This window comes from Hemiscyllium ocellatum, chromosome 10 (assembly GCF_020745735.1).
Source record: "Hemiscyllium ocellatum isolate sHemOce1 chromosome 10, sHemOce1.pat.X.cur, whole genome shotgun sequence".
Classification (NCBI taxonomy): Eukaryota; Metazoa; Chordata; class Chondrichthyes; order Orectolobiformes; family Hemiscylliidae; genus Hemiscyllium; species Hemiscyllium ocellatum.
The window spans coordinates 109,662,907-109,688,549 of NC_083410.1; the positions used below are offsets into that span (position 1 = coordinate 109,662,907).

The 25,643-nt window shown below is 43.8% G+C and overlaps 1 protein-coding gene across 1 annotated transcript; it reads left to right on the top strand.

Moving 5' to 3' along the window:
• The first annotated feature begins 511 nt into the window (after positions 1–511).
• cnrip1b (cannabinoid receptor interacting protein 1b) lies at positions 512–21,668 on the top strand. Its single transcript, XM_060831094.1, has 3 exons — positions 512–982; positions 2,056–2,200; positions 20,580–21,668. Exons 1-3 carry the CDS (start codon positions 804–806, stop codon positions 20,742–20,744), a joined length of 489 nt encoding a protein of 162 aa, XP_060687077.1. The 5' UTR covers positions 512–803; the 3' UTR covers positions 20,745–21,668.
• The last annotated feature ends 3,975 nt before the right edge of the window (positions 21,669–25,643 follow it).

A 25,643-nucleotide genomic window follows, 5' to 3' on the forward strand; every position in this document is an offset into this window, starting at 1 on the left:
ACCTCCTTCCACCTATCCCACCTCCATCGCCCCTCCCCCTAGTCCCTCCTCCCTACCTTTTATCTTAGCCTGCTTGGCTCTCTCTCTCTTATTCCTGATGAAGGGCTTATGCTCGAAACGTCGAATTCTCTATTCCTGAGATGCTGCCTGGCCTGCTGTGCTTTGACCAGCAACACATTTGCAGCTATAACCTGGTGTCATATGACATATGACTTTGTTCTCAATCAGTATAAATGGTGTTCTTCCTCCTTGAATTGGTATTCTTGCGAGTTGTCCTGATGAGAGCAAGATGTAAAGCTTGACAAAATGTGCCTTTTGTTCAGCAATCCCCAAGTTCTGAGCTAGATTTTAAACATCTATATTGTTGATCTGGGAATATTCATTCATAAACCTAGTGCCCTAAACTGTTGTCCTGATATTATAGGGAAAGGGGGCTTTCCATTTGAACCAGGTGGCTAAGGTTGAGGACATTACCATGTGATGTTTAACGCTTCCCTGAGCAGAAAGGTTCATGAGGCAGGGTCCTGACAGTGGAGTGCTGACGTCTGTGTATTGCAGCAAGGGATTATGTCTGCAATCAGTCTGGACTTAGCCTTGCCTGCTTGATGTTTGCAGCGCTGCGTGTGCATCCTGCACACATTGAGGGGGGTTTGCACTGGCGCTGTCACTGTCCATGGGGTAAGAAGCCGAACGCTGTAGCTGAGGGTTTTTTTTTAATTTTTAAATCAGCCCATCATTTCTCCCAGCAGTAGACTGCAAGGTTTTCTCGTCTCTCTCTCTCTCTCTCCCTCCACCACCGGATCATGGGGGAGATTCCCAGTTTGCTGAAAATCGGTGTCTCTTTGAGAATCCAGCCCGGTGATGGCCCGGTGTATTTCAAAGTGGACGGTCAGCGATTCGGACAGAACCGCACCATTAAGTTGCTGACAGGAGCTAAGTATAAGGTCGATATTGTCCTGAAGCCGGGGATTGTGTCAGTCAAGTGAGTAAAACAGGGAGAGGCTGCTGGGTCGGTGGGGAGTGGGAGGGTGTGGGGTTTGGGCCATGGGGTTTGGATAATTTGCTCCCCACCTCAAAAAAATACCCATTGTTTGAATTTACTAGCACCTGTCTCATCCCTTTGACTTAAGGTTCCCGGAGCAATCTCAATTGGGGATGGGAGTGCAGGGTTGGAGGGGGAAGGTTTCTCTGGCTGAACAGTGTTTGCAGACACGCTAATGTTATTTAACAAGGTAACATCCTAGTGAATTGTCAGCGTTTCCTATCGAGGTCAACTTAAATCTCGCTTGGTAACAGAGAGCAAATAAAACGCTGAGGAAGATTTATGAAAAAATAAAAAAACAGCCTGACCCTCAGGGAGATTTGCTGCTGTTGTCATGTTTGAGAAATGAGTAAACAGCAGAAGGTGCAAGATGGATTGTCAGAGGGAGTGGGGGAACTGGGAATCTGCTGCTGGGATTTTTACAAGAGAAAAAAATAATTATTCTCCCCTCTCTTCATGTTGCAAAAGCCAAGGGGAAACCTCTGGTTTCATTAAATATTGATCAGGTTTTGCTGTCAAAGGTGTAAGTTTACAGTCTGACCTCTTGTGATATTCATGGACATTTTATAAAATTCATGTACAGATGAACCCTAGGGTGGGGTGGCTGTGTTTCTTCTTTCATAGAACATAGAACAGAGAAAAATACAACGCAGTACAGGCCCTTCGGCCCTCGATGTTGCGCCAATCCAAGCCCACCTAACCTACACTAGCCCACTTTCCTCCATATGCCTATCCAATGCCCGTTTAAATGCCCATAAAGAGGGAGAGTCCACCACTGTTACTGGCAGGGCATTCCATGAACTCGCGACTCGCTGAGTAAAGAATCTACCCCTAACATCAGTCCTATACCTACCACCCCTTAATTTAAAGCTATGCCCCCTCATAATAGCTGACTCCATACGTTCAATATCACCTCAAACCTTCAAACCTTGCCCCTTTTACTGATAGCTGGGGGGAGGGGAAGGGGTTGGCTGGGGAGAAGCTCTGTTGTATCTGTTATCATTGAATGGCAGGTCGATGATGATCGGGACAGTGTTCATTCCTCTGGAGGAGAAATCGCGGGACCCCCAAACTGTGGATTACACTGGGATCTATGACACGGAGGGGGTGACTCACACAAAAAGCGGGGAACGTCAGCCTCTACAAGTCAACATCCAGGTGAGAGATGGAAAAGATTCAAAACCACAGTGTTGCATTGGTCCAAATGTCTTAACCTTTGACATCTGTTCACTAGATCCAGTTTGGAAAAGGCAGCAGGGGTCGGGTGATACGATGGCAAAGACAGCGTTGACTAATGCAAACAGAATGGCAGACATTCTCTTTCAGAGTTCCTTTGGGAATGTGGATTCTTTGGTGACACAGCTCTCTCTCAACAACACAAATAAAAATTGCTGGGGGAAAAATCTCAGCAGGTCTGGCAGCATCTGTGGAGAGAAAGCAGAGTTAGTGTTTTCGGTTGTTCATAGAATTCCTACAGTGTGGAAGCAGGCATTCGGCCCACAGTGACTCTCCAAACAGCAGACCACCCAATCCCCATAAGCCTAATTTCCCATGGCAAACCCACCCTAAACTACACAGCTTTGAGCTATGGGAGGAAACCAGAACACCTGGCACAAACCCACACAGACACAAGGAATGGGTGCAAACTCCACACAGTCACCTGAGGGTGGAATCGAACCCAGGTCCCTAGCACCAAGAGGCAGCAGCACTAACCACTGAGCCAACATTTCTTCTTCAGGACTGGTTCAGAACAGATCGCAGTTCTGAGGCAGGGTCGCTGGACCCAAAACATTAACTCTGCTTTCTTGCTCCACAGATGTTGCCAGACCTGCTGAGTTTTTCCAACAATATCTGTTTCTGTTTATGATTTCCAGCACCTGCAGTTCTTTGGGGGTTTTTTTTGGTTCAGCCCCCTCAGCAGTTTTTCCACACTGCAGGATGTGGTATCCTTTTTCATTAATTGATTTGGGAGAGAAATAAAATGCAATAGCACAAACTGTCAGGAGCCAGGGCTTGTGCATCATTCCTTCCTGAACTCTGAAGACACAGACAAACTATGAGGAGTGGGCTAATCAGTCCCCTGAGCCTGCAATAAGATCATGGCCGCACTGGTTGTGATCTCAACACCTCATTTCTGCCAACCACTGAGAACGTTTGACGTCCTTGTTAGTCAAGAATTTATCTACCTCTCCTCAAAAGTATTTAATGCGCCTGTCTCCACTGCTCTTTAGGGAAGAGAGATCCAATGACTCAGAATCCTGACAGAGAAGAATCTTTCTTTTGTTTGTTTGTTGGATGTGGGCTGATGGCTGGGCTACTATTTATTATCTCTCTTCCTAATTGTCATTGAGGTGGTGGGGGGTGAGTTGCTTTCTTGAACCATTGCAGTGTGTGTGCTGTAGTTCACCCACAATACCCTTAGGGAGGGAGTTCTAGGATGTTGACCCGGCAGTAATGAAGGAACAGTAATCTAATCCCAAGGCAGGATGGTTTGAGATGTGAAGGGGAACTTTCAGACACTATCATAGAATAGAATATCTACAACATGGAAGCTGGTTGTTCAGCCCACCAAGTCCACACTGACCCTCTGAAGAGCATCCCACCCAGACCTACCCACCTTACCCTGTATTCCCCCCAGGGCTATTTCACCTAGCCTACACATCCATGGACAATTTAACATGGCCAATTCACCCAGCGTGCACATCTTTAGACTGTGGGAGGAAACCAGAGCACACGGAGGAAATCCACACTGATGCAGGAAGAATGTGCAAACTCCACATAGTCACCCAAGGTGGAACTGAACCCAGGTTTGTGGTGCTGTGAGACAGCAGTGCTAACCACTGTGCCACTGACCCTCCATGATGTTCCCATGCATCTGTTGTCCTTGTCCTATTAGATGGTAGTGATCGCAAGTCTGGAAGGCGCTGTCAAAGGCACCTTGGTGATTTATTGCAGTGCATCTTGTAAATGGTACATACTTTGGGATGGCACGGTGGCTCAGTGGTTAGCACTGCTGCCTCACAGTGCCAGGGACCTGGGTTCGGTTCCTTGAGCAACTGTGTGTGTGGAGTTTGCACATTCGCCCCGTGTCTGTGTGTGTTTCCTCCGGGTGCTCTGATTTCCTCTCCACAGTCCAAAGATTTGCAGGTTAGGTGAATTGGCCAGGGTAAACTGCCCACAGTGTTCAGAGATGTGTAGGTTAGGTGCATTAGTCAGGGGTAAATATAGGGCAGGGGGAATGGGTCTGGGTGGGTTACTCTTTGGAGGGTTGGTGTGGACTTGTTGAGCCAAAGAGCCTGTTTCCACACTGTAGGGATTCTGTGGAGCTCTACTCTATGGAACTGTTGTCACTGTGCATCATTGATGGAAGGAATGGATATTGAAAGTGATGGATGAGGTGTCAATCACCAAGCTGTATTGTGCTGGATGGTGTCAAGCTTCTTGAGTGTTGTTGGAGCTGTCCCCATCCAGGCAAGTGGGGAGTATTCCATCACACTCTTGAGTTGTGCCTTGTAGATGGTGGACAGGCTTTGAGGAGCTGGGTCGTGAAGCACTAGATGCAAGATCTCTAGCCACTGACCTGTACCAGTTGCCACTGTGTTTATATGGCTGCTCCACTTCAGTTGCAGGTCAGTTATAGCCCCCAGGATGAGGAAGATACAATTTTAGCAATGCCATTGAATGTCAAGGGTTGATAGTTAGATTCTCTCTTGTGGAGGTAGTCATTGCCTGGTACTTGTGTAGATATATGTTGCTTGCCTCTCATCAGCCCAATTTGGATATTGTCCAGGTCTTGCTGTGTACGGACATGGACTACTTTAGTATCTGAGGAGTTGCAAATGATGCTAAACATTGTGCAGTCATCAACAAACATGCCCATATGATGGAGGGAAGGCCATTGATGAAGCAGCTGAAGATAGTTAAACCTAGGATGGTATCCTGAGGAACTCATGTAGGTATGTCCTGGAGGTGAGGTGACTAACCTCCAACAACTGCAACTATCTTTCTTTGTTAAAAATCACACAACACCAGGTTGTAGTCCATGATGAAAGAGCAACACTCCAAAAGCTAGTCCTTCCAAATAAACCTGTTGGACTATAACCTGGGGCTGTGTGATTTTTAACTTTGTACACCCCAGTCCAACACCGGCATCTCCAAATCACATCTTTCTTTGTGTTAGCTATGACTCCAATTGTCACAGAATAGTCCCCAGATTTGTATCGATTCCGATTCTGCTAGGAACTTCTTGTTACCTATCTCATAGGGGCATAGGAAATGGAAGCGAGAGAAGGCAGCTCAGCCCATCAAGCCCACTCCACCATCTAACATGATCATGGCTGATGTTACCCTGGTCTCAACTCCACTCTCTTGCCTCTCCCATTAGCCTTTTATCCCACTCATCAGAAATATATTTCAGCATTAATAAACCCATTTCAGCATTAAATTGGAGGCCTTTTCTTTTAAATGCACCCTCCTGGTCCTAGGCAACTGATTAGGAAACTGTTAAGATGCCGATCTGAAGCCATTCAGCCCCTCAAGACTGTTGTACCAATCAATGAGGTTGTGACCCACCTTTATCCCATATTTCTTCATGTCTTTGTTGAGCAGAAATCCTTCCGTCTCAGTTTCAAAATTCACAGTTGACCCAGCATCATTTGCCATTTGTAGAAGAGAAATCAGAAATTTTACAAAATAGAAGTTACCTCTGTGCAGGAAGGGGGTTGCTGGTTTGTGAGACAGAATAGTGGAGGAATTTGTACGGGGTGATATATGGCATTGCATTAATTGATGTCACTGCTGACATGAGTATGTGGCTGCTTTCTGAGCTGAGACAGTAGGAAGCAAGAAGATTTATTTATGTTATTGTACCAAATTGAGGTTGAGTTAATAAATGGTTCAGTGAAGCTGTTCATCCCGTGCAATACTGTGGGAGATACTTTATCTTCTTTGTCTGAGGATTAATCTATTCTGATGGAATATTTCTATTTTTAGCCTTTAAAATAATGTTTCATGTCAGTACGGATGGAATTTTGCAGCAGTTCCCTACTTTTATAAATTAGTTATGCTATGGCCAATGTGGGGCATTCTAGCTACAGGGCCAGAAAAATATTAATGTTTTAGAATCTTCATAGCTGAATTCTTGTATTATGCGAGGCTTGATATGACAACTAATAAGACTCCTTCAACAGCACGTTCCAAACTCATGACCTTGAGCAGCTCGAAGGACAAGGGCAGCAGATACATGGGAACACCACTCCCTCCAAGTTCCTCTCCAAACCACTTACTGTCCTGACTTGGAAAGATAGAATCACAGAGTCCCAACAGTGTGGAAGTGAGCCATTCGGCCCATCAACACTGACCTTCTGAAAAGCATTCCACCTATCCTATCTCTGCATTTCCTATGGTTAATCCACCTCGCCTGCACATCCCTGGAAACTGCAGGGAACTTAGCACAGCCAATCCACATAACCTGCACATCTTTGGACTGTGGGAGGAGACTGAGAGCACTTGGAAGAAATCCACGCAGACACGGGGAGAATGTGCAAACTCCACACAGCGAGTTGCCTGAGGGTGGTATCAAACCCAGGTCCCTGGTACTGTGAGGCAGCAGTGCTAACCACTGAGCCACCATGCCATCCAGTGTATATCACCATTCCTTTAGTGTTGCTGAGTGGGGATCCTGGAACTCATCCTTCCCTAACAGCATTGTGGAGGTACCTGGACCTCAGGATTTCAGTGATTAATCAGAGAGTCATACAGTACAGAAACAGATCCTTCAGTCCATCTATATTCCCAAACTAAACTAGTCCCACCTGCCTGTGTTTGGCCCATATCCCTCCAAACATTTCTTATTAATGTATTTCTCCAAATATCTTTTAAATGTTGTAACTACACCCACATCAACCACTTCCTCTGGAAGTTCATTCCACACACGAACCACACTTTGTGTAAAAAAAGTTGCCCAACATGTCTTTTTTAAATCTTTTGACTCTCACCTTAAAAATATGCCCCCCAGTCTTGAAATCCCCCACCCTAGGGAAAAGACATCTGCCATTCACCTTATCCTTGCACCTCATGATTTCATAAACCTCTGTACGATCACCCCTCAACCTCTTACGCTACAGTGAAAGAAGTCCCAACCTATCCCAGCCTCTCCTTATAACTTGAACTCTCCATTTCTGGCAACATCCTGGTAAATCTCATCTGAAACCTACCCTTCCTAGAACAGCGTGACCAGAGCTGGACATAGTACTCCAGAAGAGGCCTCACCAATGTCGTATACATCCTCAACATAACATCCCAACTTCTGTACTCAAAGATCTGAGCAATGATGCAAGTGTGATAAATGTCTATCTATGATGCAGACTTCAAAGAATTATATACTTGTACCCCCTAGGTCTCTCTGTTCTACAAAACATCGAGGGCCCTACCTTAAATTGCATAAGACCTGCCCTTATTTGTTTTACTAAAATACAATATCTGCATTTATCCAATTTGAACTCCATCTGCCATTCTTCAGCCTATTGACCCAAGACCTCTTTGTAATCTTAGATAACCTTCCTCACTGCAAAGAGAGCAGCTCACCATCACCTTCTCAATGGCATCCATAGACAGGCAATAAATGCTGACATAGTCAGTGACACCCACTACTTAGATATGGCCCAAGCGTAGGTAGGTGGGGCTAGTTTAGTTTGGTATGATGGTCTGTTTGGACCAAAGGGTCTGTTTCTATGCCGTATGTCTCTATGATAAATTACTGAAAACCTTGGGGTGTAGATATCCTCACAATGCTGTTAGGGAGGTAGGAGTTCCAGGACTTACACCTAGTCCCACTAAGGAATGGCAACTACTTGTGAACAAATTTTAAAAAGTGAATATTTCTGCTACTACACTGAGAATTTTCAAATAAATATGACGTTTATTTTTAGCAATTATATTATGAAAAATCTGAAATTAATCTTTTGGGAGAGGAGTAATCATATTTCTGCTTAATAAAGTAGGCACCAGCTGCAAATATACCCTGGCACAGCAAACAAAATAATGATCTTGGCCGTTGCTACAAGCAAATTATGCTCAACTGTAATATAATTTGCACTTGACCTTTGCATGCCTTTATGCTGCAGTGCATAAATGCATCTGATTAATGAAGACTGAAATAGGTTTGAGGAGGAACAAATTTTTTATTAACTCCATTCTCCACTTCTTAAATTGAGGTTCTTAATTCATTGAAATGGCACTTCTGTCAGCGTCAGATAACTTCGGGTCAAGAAATAGAAAAGCCAAGAGCTGGAGAAACTCAGCAAATCTGGCAGTGTTTATGCTGAGAGAAACACTGTTGATGTTTCAGGTCCAAGATGACTCCTTCAGTTCTGAAGATTGAAAAGGAGTCATATTGGGTTTGAAACATTAGCTCTGTTTCTCTCTGCATTGAGACTCAGATTTGCTGCGTTTCGCTAACAGTTTATATTCCTGATCTCCCGCATCCGTGATATTTTGTTTTTATAACCTCAGTGCAAGATATGCTTGATTAAACCGGATTAACAACATGTCTCACCCCTGGCCTCAGAAAAATACCCAAAAGGCAACAGCAATGTACCACAACAGTCTGCACCCAGCTTGTTTGAGCAACAGTGCCAGTTAATTGCAGAATCAAGGGCTGTTCTGTGGACTGAAGAAGCAGTGTTGGCAATGACAGTGCAAGACCACTTCATATACTGTTGTACAAGCTGATGGTCTGTGAAAGAAATAGTCGTTTGGTGATACAGAATAAGTGCAAGATGAAAGGCCTCACCAAAATATGTCTCTGTTTAGCACGACTCAGGTTCTGAAAGAGTTAATGTTGAAGCTGCATTAAGCTCCAGCTAGTCGGGCTGGAGAAGAAGCAGACTGTGATGAGGTCCCTGTGGAGACAGACCTGTCATCTCTGGCTCCTGATTGTCTTTGTAATTACGCCTAACTAGTCAAACTTGTACTTACTGCCATTGTACAGTAAACTACATCTTTCTGTGTAAGACAGATACTTTATCTCATTAAGCATCAGTAGTGGTTTATCCTCTACTGTTGATAATCACAAAGGCCCTTAGATCCAGTACAGAAAGGAGGATATCAGCACTCTTGTGGTGCACTGGTAATGTCCATACCTCAGAGCCAGGATTCCTGGATTCAAGGAGATAGTGAGGACTACAGATGCTGGAGAAGTCAGAGTCGATAAAGTGTGGCTTCGGAAAAAGCACAGCAGGTCAGGCAGCATCCGAGGAGCAAGAGAGTCAACGTTTCGGGCTTAACCCTTCATCAGGACTTAAGTCCTAGCTTCTCCAGAAGAGTGTAATTACATCTAAGAACAGGTTGATCAGAAAATATCTAGAAAGGACATCATCCATTTGTTAAGTTAGTATTTGAAAGTGTAGAATGGAGAGATTGTCTTCAGGGAGCAGTGGTCTCTATGGAGCTGGGGTGCGTCATCACTCCTGGATTTGACATTTTGATAAGTTTCTGTGACAGTTGCGGAAGTTTCCATTGACTGTTTGATTTTTGTTTTTGTAACAATGCTCCCACCAGAACTGTCTAACCTGTTTATGGTTTATTTAAAAGTACATAAAGGAGAATCAGAGACACAAGCCACAAGCTGCTAGCAGTTGGTTGTAATCTATGACACATCGGACACTTAGTATCAACAAAGGATAATTTGATCCCATTGGTCTGGGTTGAACTGAGGTTACAGAGATCCCAGAGTTGTGGAAATGTGACAGAATACATTGCTCCGGTGAGGGGCTTTGTTATTCTTTAATTTATCTTGAGCATTTCATGCAACTTAACACTTCTTTGAAGAAAGGAAACAATGCCAAGAAATATGTACCATTTCCTTGAAACTGGTTATATTTTCTTTTAATTTATACGTTTTGGTAAAATGAAAGTGTGACAGTAAGCCTCCACGATGACTCAGTGAGGTTAACTGGCAACTATCTGCATACTATGAAACTATAACGTATGTTACCCAGTATTCCATCCAGTTTTGATAGCCTCATTTACTTGAGGAGTTGAGACAAATGTCTTTTGAACCTTTAACTATGCAGGTTTTCTTTGCTTGACGACATCATCCAGCCTTGTTTTAAACGACATTGCACCACCTCACATTTACTGACATTAAATTCCATCTGTCATCCTTGGTTTATTTCATGGCTTCATCAGTATTCATTTGTAGTTTTCTTTGAACCTCAGAGCCCATTGTCTCTAACTCTGAAATGCAAATCACTGATGTACAAAGGATTGATTTGATCAGGAATAAAACAGTAAGTGCTGGAAAAACTCAGCAGATTTAACAGCATTTGTGCAGAGAGAAATACAGTTCGTGTCTCAAGCTTGATATGACCTTTATCAGAACTTCAGTATGAAAGAAGTGTCATATTGGACTGGAAATGGTTAACTCTGTCTCTCTCTCCACAGTAGCTAGAATTCTGTCCATAGTTCGTTGAAATTGTGGAACAATTGGCCAAATTGTCTATGTTGGCTTTTTTTTGAAAATGTGCTAAAGCTTTAGTTTCATATCCCTTCTTTCTTGTCTGTCACCCTGTAAGCTGTCCAACTCCCTTGATGAAATTATACTTGAAATCGCTTTTCAGGTTCCAGATCCCAACAACGTAGAGCTTATTATGAAAAGAGGGTTAGATTGGTTTACCATGCCTCTTAATAGAGAGGTCATGCTGTTTTTATGATGTAGTCCAGTGATAGTAACTGGTTGACATTATTTGAAGTTGAATATTGCTATAAACTCACAGCTGTCACATGTCCTGTACCATTCCCATCACTGCCAGCATCCTCCTCATTAGGGCTGAGGGGCCACCCAGAGATTTGAGGAGAGGTACCAGCTGTTAGAATGATAGAATCCATGCTGGGACCACTGGGTTCCGTGCTGGGACCACTTGGTTCCGTGCTGGGACCACTGGGTTCCGTGCTGGGACCACTGGGCTCCGTGCTGGGACCACTGGGCTCCGTGCTGGGACCACTGGGCTCTGTGCTGGGACCACTGGCTCCGTGCTGGGACTACTGGGCTCCGTGCTGGGACCACTGGGTTCCGTGCTGGGACTACTGTTGTTTGTGATATACGTAAATGATCTGGAGGAAGGTATATGTGGTCTGATTAGAAAGTTTGCAGATGACACTAAGATTGGTGGAGTAGCAGATAATGATGTGGACTGTCAGAGAATACAGCAGAATATAGACAGATTGGAAAGATGGACAGAGAAATGGCAGATGGAGTTCAATCTGGGCAAATGCGAGGTGATGCATTTTGGAAAATGCAATTCAAGAGCGAACTATTCAGTAAATGGAAAAGTCCTGGGGAAATTGATGTACAGAGAGATCTGGGTGTTCAAGTCCATTGTTCCCTGTAAGTAGTAATGCAGGTCAATAGAGTGGTCAAGAAGGCATACAGTATGCTTTCCTTCATCGAATAGGATATTGATTACAAGAGTTGGCAAGTCATGTTACATTTGTATAGGACTTTGGTTCGGCCACATTGGGAATACTGCATACAGTTCTGGTCACCACATTACCAAAAGGATGTAAATGCTTTGGAGAGGATGCAGAGGAGGTTCACTAGGATGTTGAGAGTGTGGTGCTGGAAAAGCACAGCAGGTCAGGCAGCATCTGAGGAGCAGGAGAATCGACCGAATGAAGGGCTTATATCCAAAACATTGATGCTGCCGCTCTTCGGATGCTGCCTGACCGGCTGTGCTTTTCCAGCACCACACTCTTCAACTCTGATCTCCAGCATCTGCAGTCCACACTTTTTCTCCTAGTTGATTTTAACCTTACTATGGAGCCTCTTCCAAGGATGCCTACCTTGAAGTTTTCCTCCTCTCTCTCTACAAGGATCTTAATGAGTCCCTCTCTCACTGCATGATTCCTGATGAAGGACTTCTGCTCGAAACGTTGATTCTCCTGCTCCTCGGATGCTGCCTGACCTGCTGTGCTTTTCCAGCACCACACTTGCGACTCTGACCTCCAGCATCTGCAGTCCTCACTTTCACCAGGATATTGCCTGGTATAGAGGGTGCTAGCTATGAAGAGAGGTTGAATAAATTAGGATTATTTTCATTAGAAAGATGGAGATTGAAGGGGGACCTGATTGAGGTCTACAAAATCATGAGGGGTATAGACAGAGTGGATAACAAAAAGCTTTTTCCCAGAGTGTGGGACTCAGTTACTAGGGGTCACAAGTTCAAGGTGAGAGGGGAATAGTTTAAGGGAGATATGCGTGAAAAGTCATTTACACAGAGAGTGGTGGGTACCAGGAATGCGTTGTCAGTGGAGGTGGTAGAGGTGGATGGTAGTGTCATTTAAGATGTATCTAGACAGATACATGAATGGTCAGGGAGCAGAGGGGTACAGATCCTTAAAAAATAAACAGCAGGTTTAGATAGAGGATCTGGATCGGCACAGGCTTGGAGGGCCGAAGGGCCTGTTCCTGGGCTGGAATTTTCTTAGTTCTTTGTTCTTGTTCTTTGAATGAAACAGTACAGAAGAAGATCCCTGTGCTAGTCCATTCAATCCATCTCACTCCTCTACTTTTTCCCTAAAACCCTGAATTTGTTTTTGCCCCTTCATGTATTTACCTAATTTCCTGTGGAAAAGAAGTTATTGAATCTTCTGCCCCTGCCACTTCAGGCAGAGAACTCCAGATCAATGCACTCAAATGTTTGATTTGGAAGAGAAAGCAAAAGTGCCCCATGGTACAGGGAGCACTTTCCGATCAATCATCTATTTCACAAACTTTTTCACGTTTGCACATAAGGTTGGAGTACTCACACATGGCTTGTTAAACTGCAGTAAGTGTTCTTGTTGGTATAGGGGTAGGGTTTAATGAAGATGCAGATCAGCCTCTGAGATATGCTGCATGTAAGGGTGATATGGAACATTGAACAGTCCAGGCCCCTCGGCCCACCATGTCTACATCGACTATGATGACATTTTAAATTAATCCCATCTACCTGCACATATCTATGTCTCCCTATTCCATGCCTGCTTTTTTTTTGTTAAAAATCACACACCAGGTTATAGTCCAACAGTTTTATTTGGAAGCATTAGCTTTTGGAGTGCTGCTCCTTCACCAGGTCCTCATGAAGGAGCAGAGCTCCGGAAGCTAGTGCTTTCAAATAAACCTGCTGGGCTATAAGCTGGTGTTGTGTGATTTTTAACCTTGTCCATCCTAGTCCAACACCAGCATCCCCACATCATTCTTTTTAAGGTGACAAGTATTTATTTTATTTGAATGTGTTAATTTAGTATAAGGTGACAGTAAATAATTCAAGGAGAAAGTGAGGACTGCAGATACTGGAGATCAGAGCTGAAAATGTGTTTCTGGAAAACCGCAGCAGGTCAGGCAGCATCCAAGGAGGAGGAGAGTCAACATTTCGGGCCTGAGCCCTTCTTCAGGAGGGCTGATTCCTGAAGAAGGGCTCATGCCCGAAACGTCGACTCTCCTCCTCCTTGGATGCTGCCTGACCTGCTGCGCTTTTCCAGCAACACATTTTCAGCGACAGTAAATAATTACCTGTTGGTTGTTCCGATTACAAAACATGAGCATTGGTTTAGCAGCTGAATGAAACAAAGCATTGCCATGTCATTTAGTACCTAAAGGATTATACCTGTCCTGCTGCACCACAGGATGAATGATTAATCATGGCAAACAAGTGATGATGATCTTTTGAATTTCACTTTTCTGACAATGAGAAGGATGGAGACTCTGGTCGTAGGTTGGTGGGCTACATATTGTAGCTGTTGATGGAATGTCAACTCCCCACAGTTGGCAATGACAACATGGGAACTTGTCCCACTTCTTCATCTACTGCTTCCATCACCTTCACAACACCCAGGCAACTTCCAAACACAAGATCAGTTTTTGTAAAACAATTGAATGTCTGTCTGAATGTCTCTTAAACGTTGCTATTGTATCGGCTTCTGCCACCTCTCCCTGGCAGTGCATTCTGGTACCTATTGCTAAAAAAAAATTTTGCCTCTATGCAGTCCATATCCCTGTATTCCCTGCCTATTCATATATCTGTCACGATGACTCTTAAGCGATGCTGTTGTATCTATCTCCACCACCACCTCTGGCAGCACATTCCAGGCACTTACCATCCTTTGTGTAAAAAAACTTGTCTCTCACATCTGCTTTAAACTTACCCCTTTTACCTTAAACCTATGTCCCCCAGTGTTGACATTTCTAACCTGGGAACAAGGTTCCAATTATCCATTCTATCTGGGCCTCTCATAATTTTGTAAACTTCTATCAGATCTCCCCTCAGGCTTTGGTTTGTTTTCACTTGAAAATGTCAAATCTCTCTATATACTCTCTCCAGTCTCAATATATCCTCTCCAATGTCTCCACATCCTTCTTGTAGTGTAGAGACCAAAGCTGTACACAGTATTCCAGTTAGTGTAAAAAATGAGGTCTGCAGATGCTGGAGATCACAGCTGCAAATGTGTTGCTGGTCAAAGCACAGCAGGCCAGGCAGCATCTCAGGAATAGAGAATTCGACGTTTCGAGCATAAGCCCTTCATCAGGAAGTTTTATACAGCTGCAACATGACTTGTCAACATTTATACTCAATGCCCCAACTGATAAAGACAAGCATGCTGTATGTCTTCTTTACTACCTTATCCACTTGTGTTGCCATTTTTAGGGAGCAATGGGCTTCCACCCCAAGGCCCCTCTCTATATCAATCCTCCTCAGGGCCTTGCCATATACTGTACATTTTTCTCTCGCATTTGACCTCCCAGGGTGGCACAGTGGCTCAGAGGTTAGCACTGTTGCCTTACAGCACCAGGGTCCCAGGTTCGATTCCAGCCTCGGGAGACCGTCTGTGTGGAGTCTGCACGTTAACACCGTAAGACATAGGAGCAGAAGTAAGGCTACTCAGCCCATCGAGTCCACTCCACCATTCAATCATGGCTGATGGGCATTTCAACTTCACGTACCCACATTCTCCCCATAGCCTTTAATTCCTTGTGACATCAAGAATTTATCAATCTCTGCCTTGAAGACATTTAGTGTCCCAACCTCCACTGCACTCTGCGGCAATGAATTCCACAGGCCCACCACTCTCTGGCTGAAGAAATGTCTCTGCATTTCTGTTCTGAATTGACCCCCTCTAATTCTAAGGCTGTGTCCACGGGTCCTAGTCTCCTCGCCTAATGGAAACAATTTCCTAGCGTCCACCCCTTCCAAGCCATGTATTATCTTGTAAGTATCTTACCATGTTCTCCCCGTGTTTGTGTGAGTTTCCCCCGGGTGCTCCAGTTTCCTCCCACAGTCCAAAAATGTGCAGGTCAGGTGAATTGGCCATGCTAAATTGCCCACAGTGTTAGGTGCATTAGTCAGAGGGAAATGGGTGTGGGTGGGTTACTCGTCGGAGGGTCATTATGGACTTGTTGGGCCGAAGGGCCTGTTTCCACACTGTAGGGAATCTAATCTTAAAAAGAAATGCACCACCTTAAACTTGTCCAATTAAACTCCATCTCCTTCCAGCTGACCTATATCCTGCTGAATCCTTTGTCAACCTTCCTTACCATCCACAACTCAACCTATTTTCATGTTGTCTGCAAATGTACTTATGAAAGAATCCACCTATATTTTCATCCAATCATTTATACGTATTACAAACAATGGAGGTCCCAGCACTGATTCTTGCAAAACATCACTGGTTACAGACCTTCAGTCAGAAAAGCACCACTCCACGTCTACCCTGTCTTCTATAACCAAGCCTATTTTGAATCCAACTTACCAACTCACTGTGGATCCCACATGAGTTCACCTTCTGGACCAGACTACCATGAAGGACCTTGTCAAATGCTTTAATAAAGTTCATGTAGAGAACATCCACTACCCTATCCTCATTAATCAGCTTCATTATTTCCTCAAAAAACTCAATCAAATTTATGAAACAAGACCTCCCCCATACAAAGCCATGCGCAGTATCCCAAAGAAGTCCATCCTTTTCCAAATGCGAGTAAATCCTGTCTGTAAGAATCTCCTCCACTAATTTCCCTACCACTGATGCAAGGCTAACTGGTCTATTCTTTCCTGCATTATCCCTAGTGCCCCTCTTAAACCAAGGACCAACATTTGCTATTCTCCAGTCTTCTGAGGTCTCCCTTGTGGCTTGTCTTTGCCAAGGTCCCAGCAATCTCCTCCCTTGCCTCCCTCAGTCTCCTGCATTAGATCCCATCAGACCCTGGGGACTGAATCCCTGACCTTGGTAAAGACTCTGCTGGAAGGTTGGAACGAGTGCAACTCAGAGCTGGAGCTCTGCTGCACTGTTATCAAGTTTACAATGTTAATGAACATGTTTTGAAGAAATAGCTGGAGGTCTGGCCTGACCTTATCAGAAGATAATCCGAGACTAAAACTATTGGCAGGCGTTAATGGGGAATTGCATGCTGTTTTTTTTAAGTAATTGGACTCTTCAGTAGCTACTCTATGTTGTCATACTTTGCTTGTTGTTCGGCCTATGATACAAAATTGCTTCCAATCATAGAGTAATTGGTCCAACTCGTCCGTGCTGACCAGATATCCTAAATTCATTTAATCCCATTTGTCAGCATTTGGCACATATCCCTCTAAACCCTTCCTATTCATATACTCATCCAGATGCCTTTTAAATGTTGTAATTGTACCAACCTCCACCACTTCCTCTAGCAGCTCATTCCATATGTACATCACCGTTTGTGTGAAAAAGTTGCCCCTTAGGTCCCTTTTAAATCTTTCCCCTCTCACCCAAACCTATGCCCTCTAATTCTGGACTCCCCCACCCCAGGGAAAAGACCTTTTCTGTTTACCCTATCCTATCATTATTTTATAAATCTCTATAAGGTCACCCAAGAGTCTGTTTTGTTAGTTTGCACATCATTGTGACATGTGGGCGGCACGGTGGCACAGTCGTTAATACTGCTGCCTCACAGCGCCAGGGACCTGGGTTCAATTCCCACCTCAGGCGACTGACTGTGTGGAGTTTGCACGTTCTCCCCGTGTCTGCGTGGGTTTCCTCCGGGTGCTCCGGTTTCCTCCCACAGTCCAAAGATGTGCGGGTCAGGTGAATTGGCCATGCTAAATTGCCCGTAGTGTTAGGTAAGGGGTATATGTAGGGGCGGGTTGGTGTGGACTTGTTGGGCCAAAGGGCCTGTTTCCACACTGTAAGTAATCTAATCTAATCTAAAATTACTGTGCTCAGTTTGTTTAGATAGCAGAGGGTAAGCATAAATGGGTCATTTTTGGGTTGTGTACGGGTTTGTCTCCTTATTTAAGAAAGGAAATGAATATATTAAAAGCAGTTGAGAGAATGTTGATTTGACTGATACCAGGGATGAGGAGGTTATCCTCATTGGACGTTTTCTGCCTGGATCATTGAAGATGAGAATTGTAATAGGTCAGCTTATTGAAACATTTACGATCCTGAGGTGACTTGACAGGGTGGCTGCTAAGATGGTTGCTAAAGTTAGGCTCACACTTTTAAAACCATGGTAACTCAGTGGTTAGTGCTGCTGCCTCACAGTGCTAGGAACCTGGGTTTGAGTCCACCTTCGGCAATTGTCTGAGTGGAGTTTGCACATTCTCCCTGTGTCTGTGTGAGTTTCCTCTTGGTGCTCCGGTTTCCTCTCACAGTCCAAACGAATGCAGGTTAGGATGGAATCGCAGGGTTACAGGGATAAGGTAGATCAGGGTGGGGTGCTTTTCGGAGAGTCAGTGTGGAGTCAATGAACTGAATGGCCTGATTCCACATTGTAGGGACTTTATATATTGCATGTATAAAAATAAGGGGTCTCCCGTGTAAGACAGAGATGAGAAGGAATTTTATTTTCTATTAGGTGTTTGCAAGTGTTTGGACTCTCTTTCCCAGAGTGGTGGAGGGAGGCTCATAGAATATTTTTAAGACTGAGGTATGTCTTAATAAGGTAATAAGGGAGTCAACATTGTCAGGAGTAGATAGGAATATGAGAGTACACGCTGATGAGCCATGTCCTTATTGAATGGTGGAACAGGCTGAAAGGGGCCAAACGGTCCACTCCGGCACCTAATTCTATGTTGGTTTCTATAACCTTGCCCAGACTGCACCTGGAGTCATTCATGGGGCTTTGACCTCATTTCTTAAGGCAAGATACATTTCCTGTGGAGGAAATGCAGCAGTGGTTCACCAGACCAATTCCTGGGATGTGTGCAATTCTCCTTTGAGGAGAGTGGGCCCATATTCTTTGATGTTTAGAAGAATGCAAGGTGATCTCAGTGAAACTTATACATTCTTACAAGGCTCGACCAGGTAAATGTGGAATGGGAGGATTTAGAACAATAGGAGACAGCCTCAGAATAAAGGTATAGATAATTTAGGTTTAAGATGAGGAGGAATGTCTTTCATGTGAGGGTGCTGAATCTTTGGGATATGTTGCCTCAGAGGTCTGTCGTTCAGAATGTCTGATTACCAGTCACATCAAGGGATCTGGGGCAGCATAAGGATATAGCGTTGACCAACCATTATCTGGAATGACAGAGTAGGCTGAAGGTACTGAGTGGCCTCCTTCAGCTACCTGCTCCGTTGCAACATCTACCTAACACAGCACCTGTGGGAAAGGCAATGAATGTGAGCAACACCCTACCTGACCCCCTGTGCTACTCTCTCTGCCTTTGTACCACTCGCTGTGCCCCAGCACCACTCTCTCACCTCCCCTCACTACTTTTTCTGCCCCTCAAACAGCACTCTCTCTGCCCCGCAATCTCTGTCCCACACCCTCACTCTTGTCCCCTGCATCAGTCTTTCTGCCCCACACTTTCTCTCTTGTCCCCTGAACCAGTCTCTCTGTCCCATACCCTCTCTCTTCCCCCTGCACCAGTCTTTCTGTCCCTCACCCTGTCTTGTTCTCTGTACTAGTCTTTCAGTCCCACACCTTTTCTCTTGTTCCTGCACCAGTCTCTCTGTCCCATGCTGTCTCTCTTCCCCCGCACCAGTCTCTCTGTCAAACATCATCTCTCTTGTCTCTGCATCAGTCTCTCTGTCCCACACCCTCTCTCTTCCCCCTGCACCAGTCGCTCTGTCCGACACCACCTCTCTTGCCCTCTACACCAGTCTCTTTGCTCCACACCCTCTCTTTTCTCCTGCACCAGTCTCTCTTTACCCCTCACCTTCTCTCTTCCCCCTATATCACTCTGTTCCTGCACCGTTTTCTCCTCCCATTCTGCACCATTTTCCCTGCAATCAGGTTCCTAGGCTTGGATTTTTTAAAAGGGTCAATGATTTAATCTTTGCATTTTTCTTAACAGTTACTCCCAAAAATAGCATATGATTATTGTGTGAAATCAGCCTTACAGCAAACACAGCTGCTATCGTCTCCTTAACCACCTGCACAGAGAGGATGGCTGGCCCTGTTTCGAATTGCAAGCCCATAGCACCTGCCGTATTGTTTCATATAAAACTCGGAGAGCCCAGTGCTGGCTTTGGCTTGTTTCACGTGGGCTACAGATTCATTTGAGAACCAGTGCTGATGCGAAATGAAACCTCAAAGCAATCCAGGAGAGTGGTCTTTTGATTCTAAGTGCGATTGATGCAACAGAATAACTTTAATTACTTCAGGGAAGATTGAGTCATTCGAGGAAGTCAGCTCATTTGTTCTACAAGTAAATAGCAAAGTTAGTAGAATGTTATTATTTATTCCATGGAGAATTCAATTAAAAATGTAGGGAGGTTGTGCATCAGTAGCTCAAAGCACTGGGGAGAGCACATCTGAAGAACTTTGTACATTACTGGTCTCCTCATCTTCCTGCATTGAAAGCAATTCAGGGAAATTTTCCTGGACTAATACTGGAATGCGTGGATTGTTTATTAAGGAAAATTTAGACAGGCTAAGCTTGTATATGCTTGAAGTGACTTGACCGACACTTATCGGATCCTACAGGGTCAGGACTGGGTGGCTGCGTAGATGATAGTCCCTCTTGTGGGAGAGCTTAGAATGAGGGTCGCTATTTTAAAATACAGAGTCGCCCAATTAAAGCAAAGAAGAAGAGAACATTTTTCTCTTAAAGGGTTGTGAGGGTTTGGGATTCTCTTCCTCATACGTCATGGAAGCAGCATCTGGAAATTTTTTAAGGCAGATGTTGACATTTTCTTAGTGGGGAAGGGGTGAGCAATTATCAGGGTAGACTGTAATCAAATCAGCCATGACCTTGTTGAATGGTACAACAGGCTGGAGGGGCTTAGTGTCAAGATTAGATTAGTGCTGCAAAAGCACAGCAGGTCAGGCTGCATCTAAGGAGCTTGCTGCCTGACCTGCTGTGTTTTTCCAGCACCAATCTAATCTCGAGTTTGATCTCCAGCATCTGCAGTCCACACTTTTGCCTCGAGGGGCTTAGTGGTGAGTCCAACTCCTAATTTGTATCTTCATATTCTGACCATGCGGAGATCTGGCGTTGAGAATCTGATTTGTCTCTGAGATATACTGTTCCAGTGAACTCCCATTTTAAGGGGTTTCCTTCTCTCTCCTTCTCTGCAGTTTGATGACATTGGCACCTTTGAGACAGTGTGGCAAGTGAAGTTCTACAACTATCACAAGCGCGATCACTGCCAGTGGGGAAACAGCTTTGGAAGCATTGAGTATGAGTGTAAACCCAACGAGACACGGAGCCTGATGTGGATCAACAAAGAAATGTTTACTTAGGATTCTATTTTACAGAAAATCTTCTGAAACATCAGCAATGGACAAATTATAGCTGTCTACAGTCAAGAAAAAAAATCACCACGCCTTAATGTAGACACATTTGGGTTGAAATTGCAGTGTGCAATATTAATAATGGAAGCAGTAAATGCTGTTATAAATTTGTTTTGCCTGACATTTTAATATGGGGCAATTATTCTTAGACAGAAATATTCAATGTGAATACATTTGAGACATATTTGTTATCAATATCACTCAACACAGTTTAAACTCCATTATCTCCGTTCTATTACAATATTTACAGTTGGCATTAACAGTAAGGAGGGTGCATTTCGATATGAAGTTTCTGTAAACTGTCTTAACAAAGGAAACAAAGGTATCTTATACAAATAGAGTGCTGATCTGGTATAACTCAGCTAAGTGTTGAGAGAAAGGTATAAATAATTCTGCATGGCCAACTGTTTAAGTTACCATTGCAATATACAGCTCACCAGACAGACACCAGTAATTTGTGTTCTTTTATGTGCTAAATTGATTTAGCCTACCTCGAATTAGGTACAAGTGGTAAGTTGTGGGAGTGATGAGTTCTGTATCTGGAGTTAATCATTGCAAGATGAATTTGAACAAAGGTTGGCTGAAAATGTGTATGTCATTTAGTTAGGTTTTAATATGTGTTTGCGATTCAATGTTTTTCTGAAATAGTGTTTTTTGAATTATGATTTGTTGCTGTTTGCACCCAAAGGTTTTTGTATAATTGTGCAATGTAGTGTTCTCTTTTGTAATATTTTTGGATTAGGTTTGGGGGAGGTAATGAACATTCCCACAAAATATGTTAGCTGTGGATAAACAGCTGCAAAAGCAGCTATTGTATCTGTATTAAAAATTCCATAAAAATTAAATTCTACATTGAGAGCCAGTGGTGGCCAATTGAAAGTGTCAATGTGCAAGTTTCATTTGGTAGAGATGGAATGGAGAACAAGTTTTGCTGAAGGCATCTACATTGTCTTCACATTTGCAGTAGACAGCCTCACATTTAGAGGATACAGTGACCCTCCTGGCATTATCAGTAGGCTTTTAATCTACAACCCCAGGTAATATTCTGGGAGCAAATTACTGCAGGCGCTGAAATCTGTACTGAAAACAAAAAGTGCTGGAGATCACAGCAGGTCAGGCAGCATTCTTGAGGAGAGAGAGCAAGCTAATGTTTAGAGCTCTTCTGATGAGAGCCATCAAAACACAAAATGTTGTCTCTCTCTCTCCCTCTCTCTCTCTCTCTCTCTCTCTCTCTCTCTCCATGGAAGTTGCCTGACCGGCTGTGATCTCCAGCATTTTTTGTTTTCATTAATATCCTTGGGACCTGGGTTCAAATCCTGTCGTGAAGATGTTGGAATTTTAATTCAATAATTAAGGGTTTAATGATGGTCATGGAGCCACATTCAGTCCCTAGGGGGGAATACCTGGCTGGTTCACTAATGTCCATTAGGGAAGGAAAATGCTACCCTCACCTGGTGTGGCCCACATGTGACTCCAGACCAACAGGAATGTGGTTGACCCTTAACTGTCCTCTGGGCAATTTGGGATGGGTAATTGATGGTGATCTGGCTCATGATGCCTGCACACTGTGAATTAATACATTTTAAAAGCATTACATTTTGTCTAGTTTACAGCCAGGGGAAATGGGCTACAACATGAGCCTGACTGATAATCATAAATGTGTTGTTAGTGTAATTACTAACACACTTGGGATCATTCAGTAAGTGTCGTCCAAATCGTGGAGTGAAATCTAATGTTGAACATCATGTTCTAAGTTTTGCACATTGCCATATTTAAACCTCTTTCCTTTATTGAACAGAGATGTAACATTTGCAATCCTCCAGTTCTCTGACAGTAGCCCCATGTTTAAGGGGGTCTACTTGCCTGTTACATTCCTTTCTCAAGTGAAGTAGTCATTTAGTACTTTGGCCAGGCCCTCTGCATCTATAGGAGTATCCCCTTTTCATTCTCAAATCACTCCCATTCTTTTATCAGCTGACTTGCTATTTATGGGATTATAAAAGCTTTAAAGTTACTGTCAGTGTAGTTTCTTATGATAAATATCTGGGAGTGAGTCAGAGTTAGTAACAGCTAATAAGTCATATTTTCCACCCTTGAAGGATATGTATCCATCACTCTTTGCTCATATGTAATTAATTGACAAATGAAAGAATAGATGCCAATCTCTCCCATGTAAAGGTTTGACTCCAAGTCATTTCAGGAATTTTGCATTTTCTGGATTGTGGAATGATGTTAGAGTGCCTAACCATGGGGGCCAATCAGGTAAACACATAAATAAAAATGTTTACCTAAAGCGTAAAACAGTGACAAAACATTATAAAGCAGCAATGAAAATTGTTTTACACACCCATATACTTTACCTTTTGCATTCCATCTCCCAGAGTGTCGTGCTAAAATAGTGTGATGAGTTACTTGGCCATGTACAAAAAATGGTTCTGGATGCTGGGTGTTTCTGACTAACAGATTTCCAGACAGTAGAGATTGTAGTGTATGGTGACTGTGGTGTATGGTGATTGATTGGTGTATGGTGACTGTGGTGTGTGGTGATTGGTGTATGGTGACTGTAGTGTGTGGTGATTGTGGTGTATGGTGATTGATTGGTGTATGGTGACTGTAGTGTATGGTGATTGTGGTGTGTGGTGACTGTGGTGTATGGTGATTGATTAGTGTATGGTGATTGATTGGTGTATGGTGATTGATTGGTGTATGGTGATTGTGGTGTGTGGTGACTGTGGTGTATGGTGATTATGGTGTATAGTGATTGTGGTGTATGGTGATTGTGGTATGTGGTGACTGTGGTGTGTGGTGACTGTGGTGTATGTTGATTGATTGGTGTATGGTGATTGATTGGTGTATGGTGATTGTGGTGTGTGGTGACTGTGGTGTATGGTGATTGATTAGTGTATGGTGATTGATTAGTGTATGGTGATTGATTAGTGTATGGTGATTGATTGGTATATGGTGATTGTGGTGTGTGGTGACTGTAGTGTATGGTGACTGTGGTGTATGGTGATTGATTGGTGTATGGTGATTGATTGGTGTCTGGTGACTGTAGTGTATGGTGATTGATTGGTGTATGGTGACTGTAGTGTATGGTGACTGCGGTGTATGGTGATTGATTGGTGTATGGTGATTGATTGGTGTGTGGTGACTGTGGTGTATGGTGATTGATTAGTGTATGGTGATTGATTAGTGTATGGTGATTGATTAGTGTATGGTGATTGGTGTATGGTGACTGTAGTGTATGGTGATTGGTGTATGGTGACTGTGGTGTGTGGTGATTGATTGGTGTATGGTGACTGTGGTGTATGGTGACTGTAGTGTATGGTGATTGATTGATGTATGGTGATTGATTAGTGTATGGTGATTGATTGGTGTCTGGTGACTGTAGTGTATGGTGATTGATTGGTGTATGGTGATTAATTAGTGTATGGTGATTGATTGGTGTATGGTGATTGTGGTGTGTGGTGTATGGTGATTGTGGTGTGTGGTGACTGTGGTGTGTGGTGACTGTGGTGTATGGTGAGTGATTGGTGTATGGTGAGTGATTGGTGTATGGTGAGTGATTGGTGTGTGGTGATTGTGGTGTATGGTGATTGATTGGTGTATGGTGACTGTGGTGTGTGGTGACTGTGGTGTATGGTGATTGATTGGTGTATGGTGATTGATTGATGTATGGTGATTGATTAGTGTATGGTGATTGATTGGTGTCTGGTGACTGTAGTGTATGGTGATTGATTGGTGTATGGTGATTGATTGGTGTGTGGTGACTGCGGTGTATGGTGATTGATTAGTGTATGGTGATTAATTAGTGTATGGTGATTGATTGGTGTATGGTGATTGTGGTGTGTGGTGTATGGTGATTGTGGTGTGTGGTGACTGTGGTGTGTGGTGACTGTGGTGTATGGTGAGTGATTGGTGTATGGTGAGTGATTGGTGTGTGGTGATTGTGGTGTATGGTGATTGATTGGTGTGTGGTGACTGTGGTGTATGGTGATTGATTGGTGTATGGTGATTGATTAGTGTATGGTGATTGTGGTGTATGGTGACTGTAGTGTATGGTGACTGTGGTGTATGGTGATTGATTGGTGTGTGGTGATTATGGTGTATGGTGATTGTGGTGTATGGTGATTGTGGTGTGTGGTGACTGGTGTGTGGTGACTGTGGTGTGTGGTGAGTGATTGGTGTATGGTGAGTGATTGGTGTATGGTGAGTGATTGGTGTGTGGTGATTGTGGTGTATGGTGATTGATTGGTGTATGGTGACTGTGGTGTGTGGTGACTGTGGTGTATGGTGATTGATTGGTGTATGGTGATTGATTAGTGTATGGTGATTGTGGTGTATGGTGACTGTAGTGTATGGTGACTGTGGTGTATGGTGATTGATTGGTGTGTGGTGATTATGGTGTATGGTGATTGATTGGTGTATGGTGATTGTGGTGTGTGGTGACTGTGGTGTATGGTGGTTGATTGGTGTATGGTGATTGTGGTGTCTGGTGACTGTGGTGTCTGGTGACTGGTGTCTGGTGATTGGTGTGTGGTGACTGTGGTGTGTGGTGACTGTGGTGTATGGTGATTGATTGGTGTATGGTGATTGTGGTGTGTGGTGTATGGTGATTGTGGTGTGTGGTGACTGTGGTGTGTGGTGACTGTGGTGTATGGTGAGTGATTGGTGTATGGTGAGTGATTGGTGTGTGGTGATTGTGGTGTATGGTGATTGATTGGTGTATGGTGACTGTGGTGTGTGGTGACTGTGGTGTATGGTGATTGATTGGTGTATGGTGATTGATTAGTGTATGGTGATTGTGGTGTATGGTGACTGTAGTGTATGGTGACTGTGGTGTATGGT

Coding starts and splice junctions, on each gene's coding strand:
- cnrip1b (XM_060831094.1), top strand. CDS start 804: ATGGGGGAGATTCCCAGTTTGCTGAAAATCGGTGTCTCTTTGAGAATC. Junction 983..2,055: donor CCGGGGATTGTGTCAGTCAA/GTGAGTAAAACA, acceptor ATTGAATGGCAG/GTCGATGATGATCGGGACAG. Junction 2,201..20,579: donor CTCTACAAGTCAACATCCAG/GTGAGAGATGGA, acceptor CCTTCTCTGCAG/TTTGATGACATTGGCACCTT.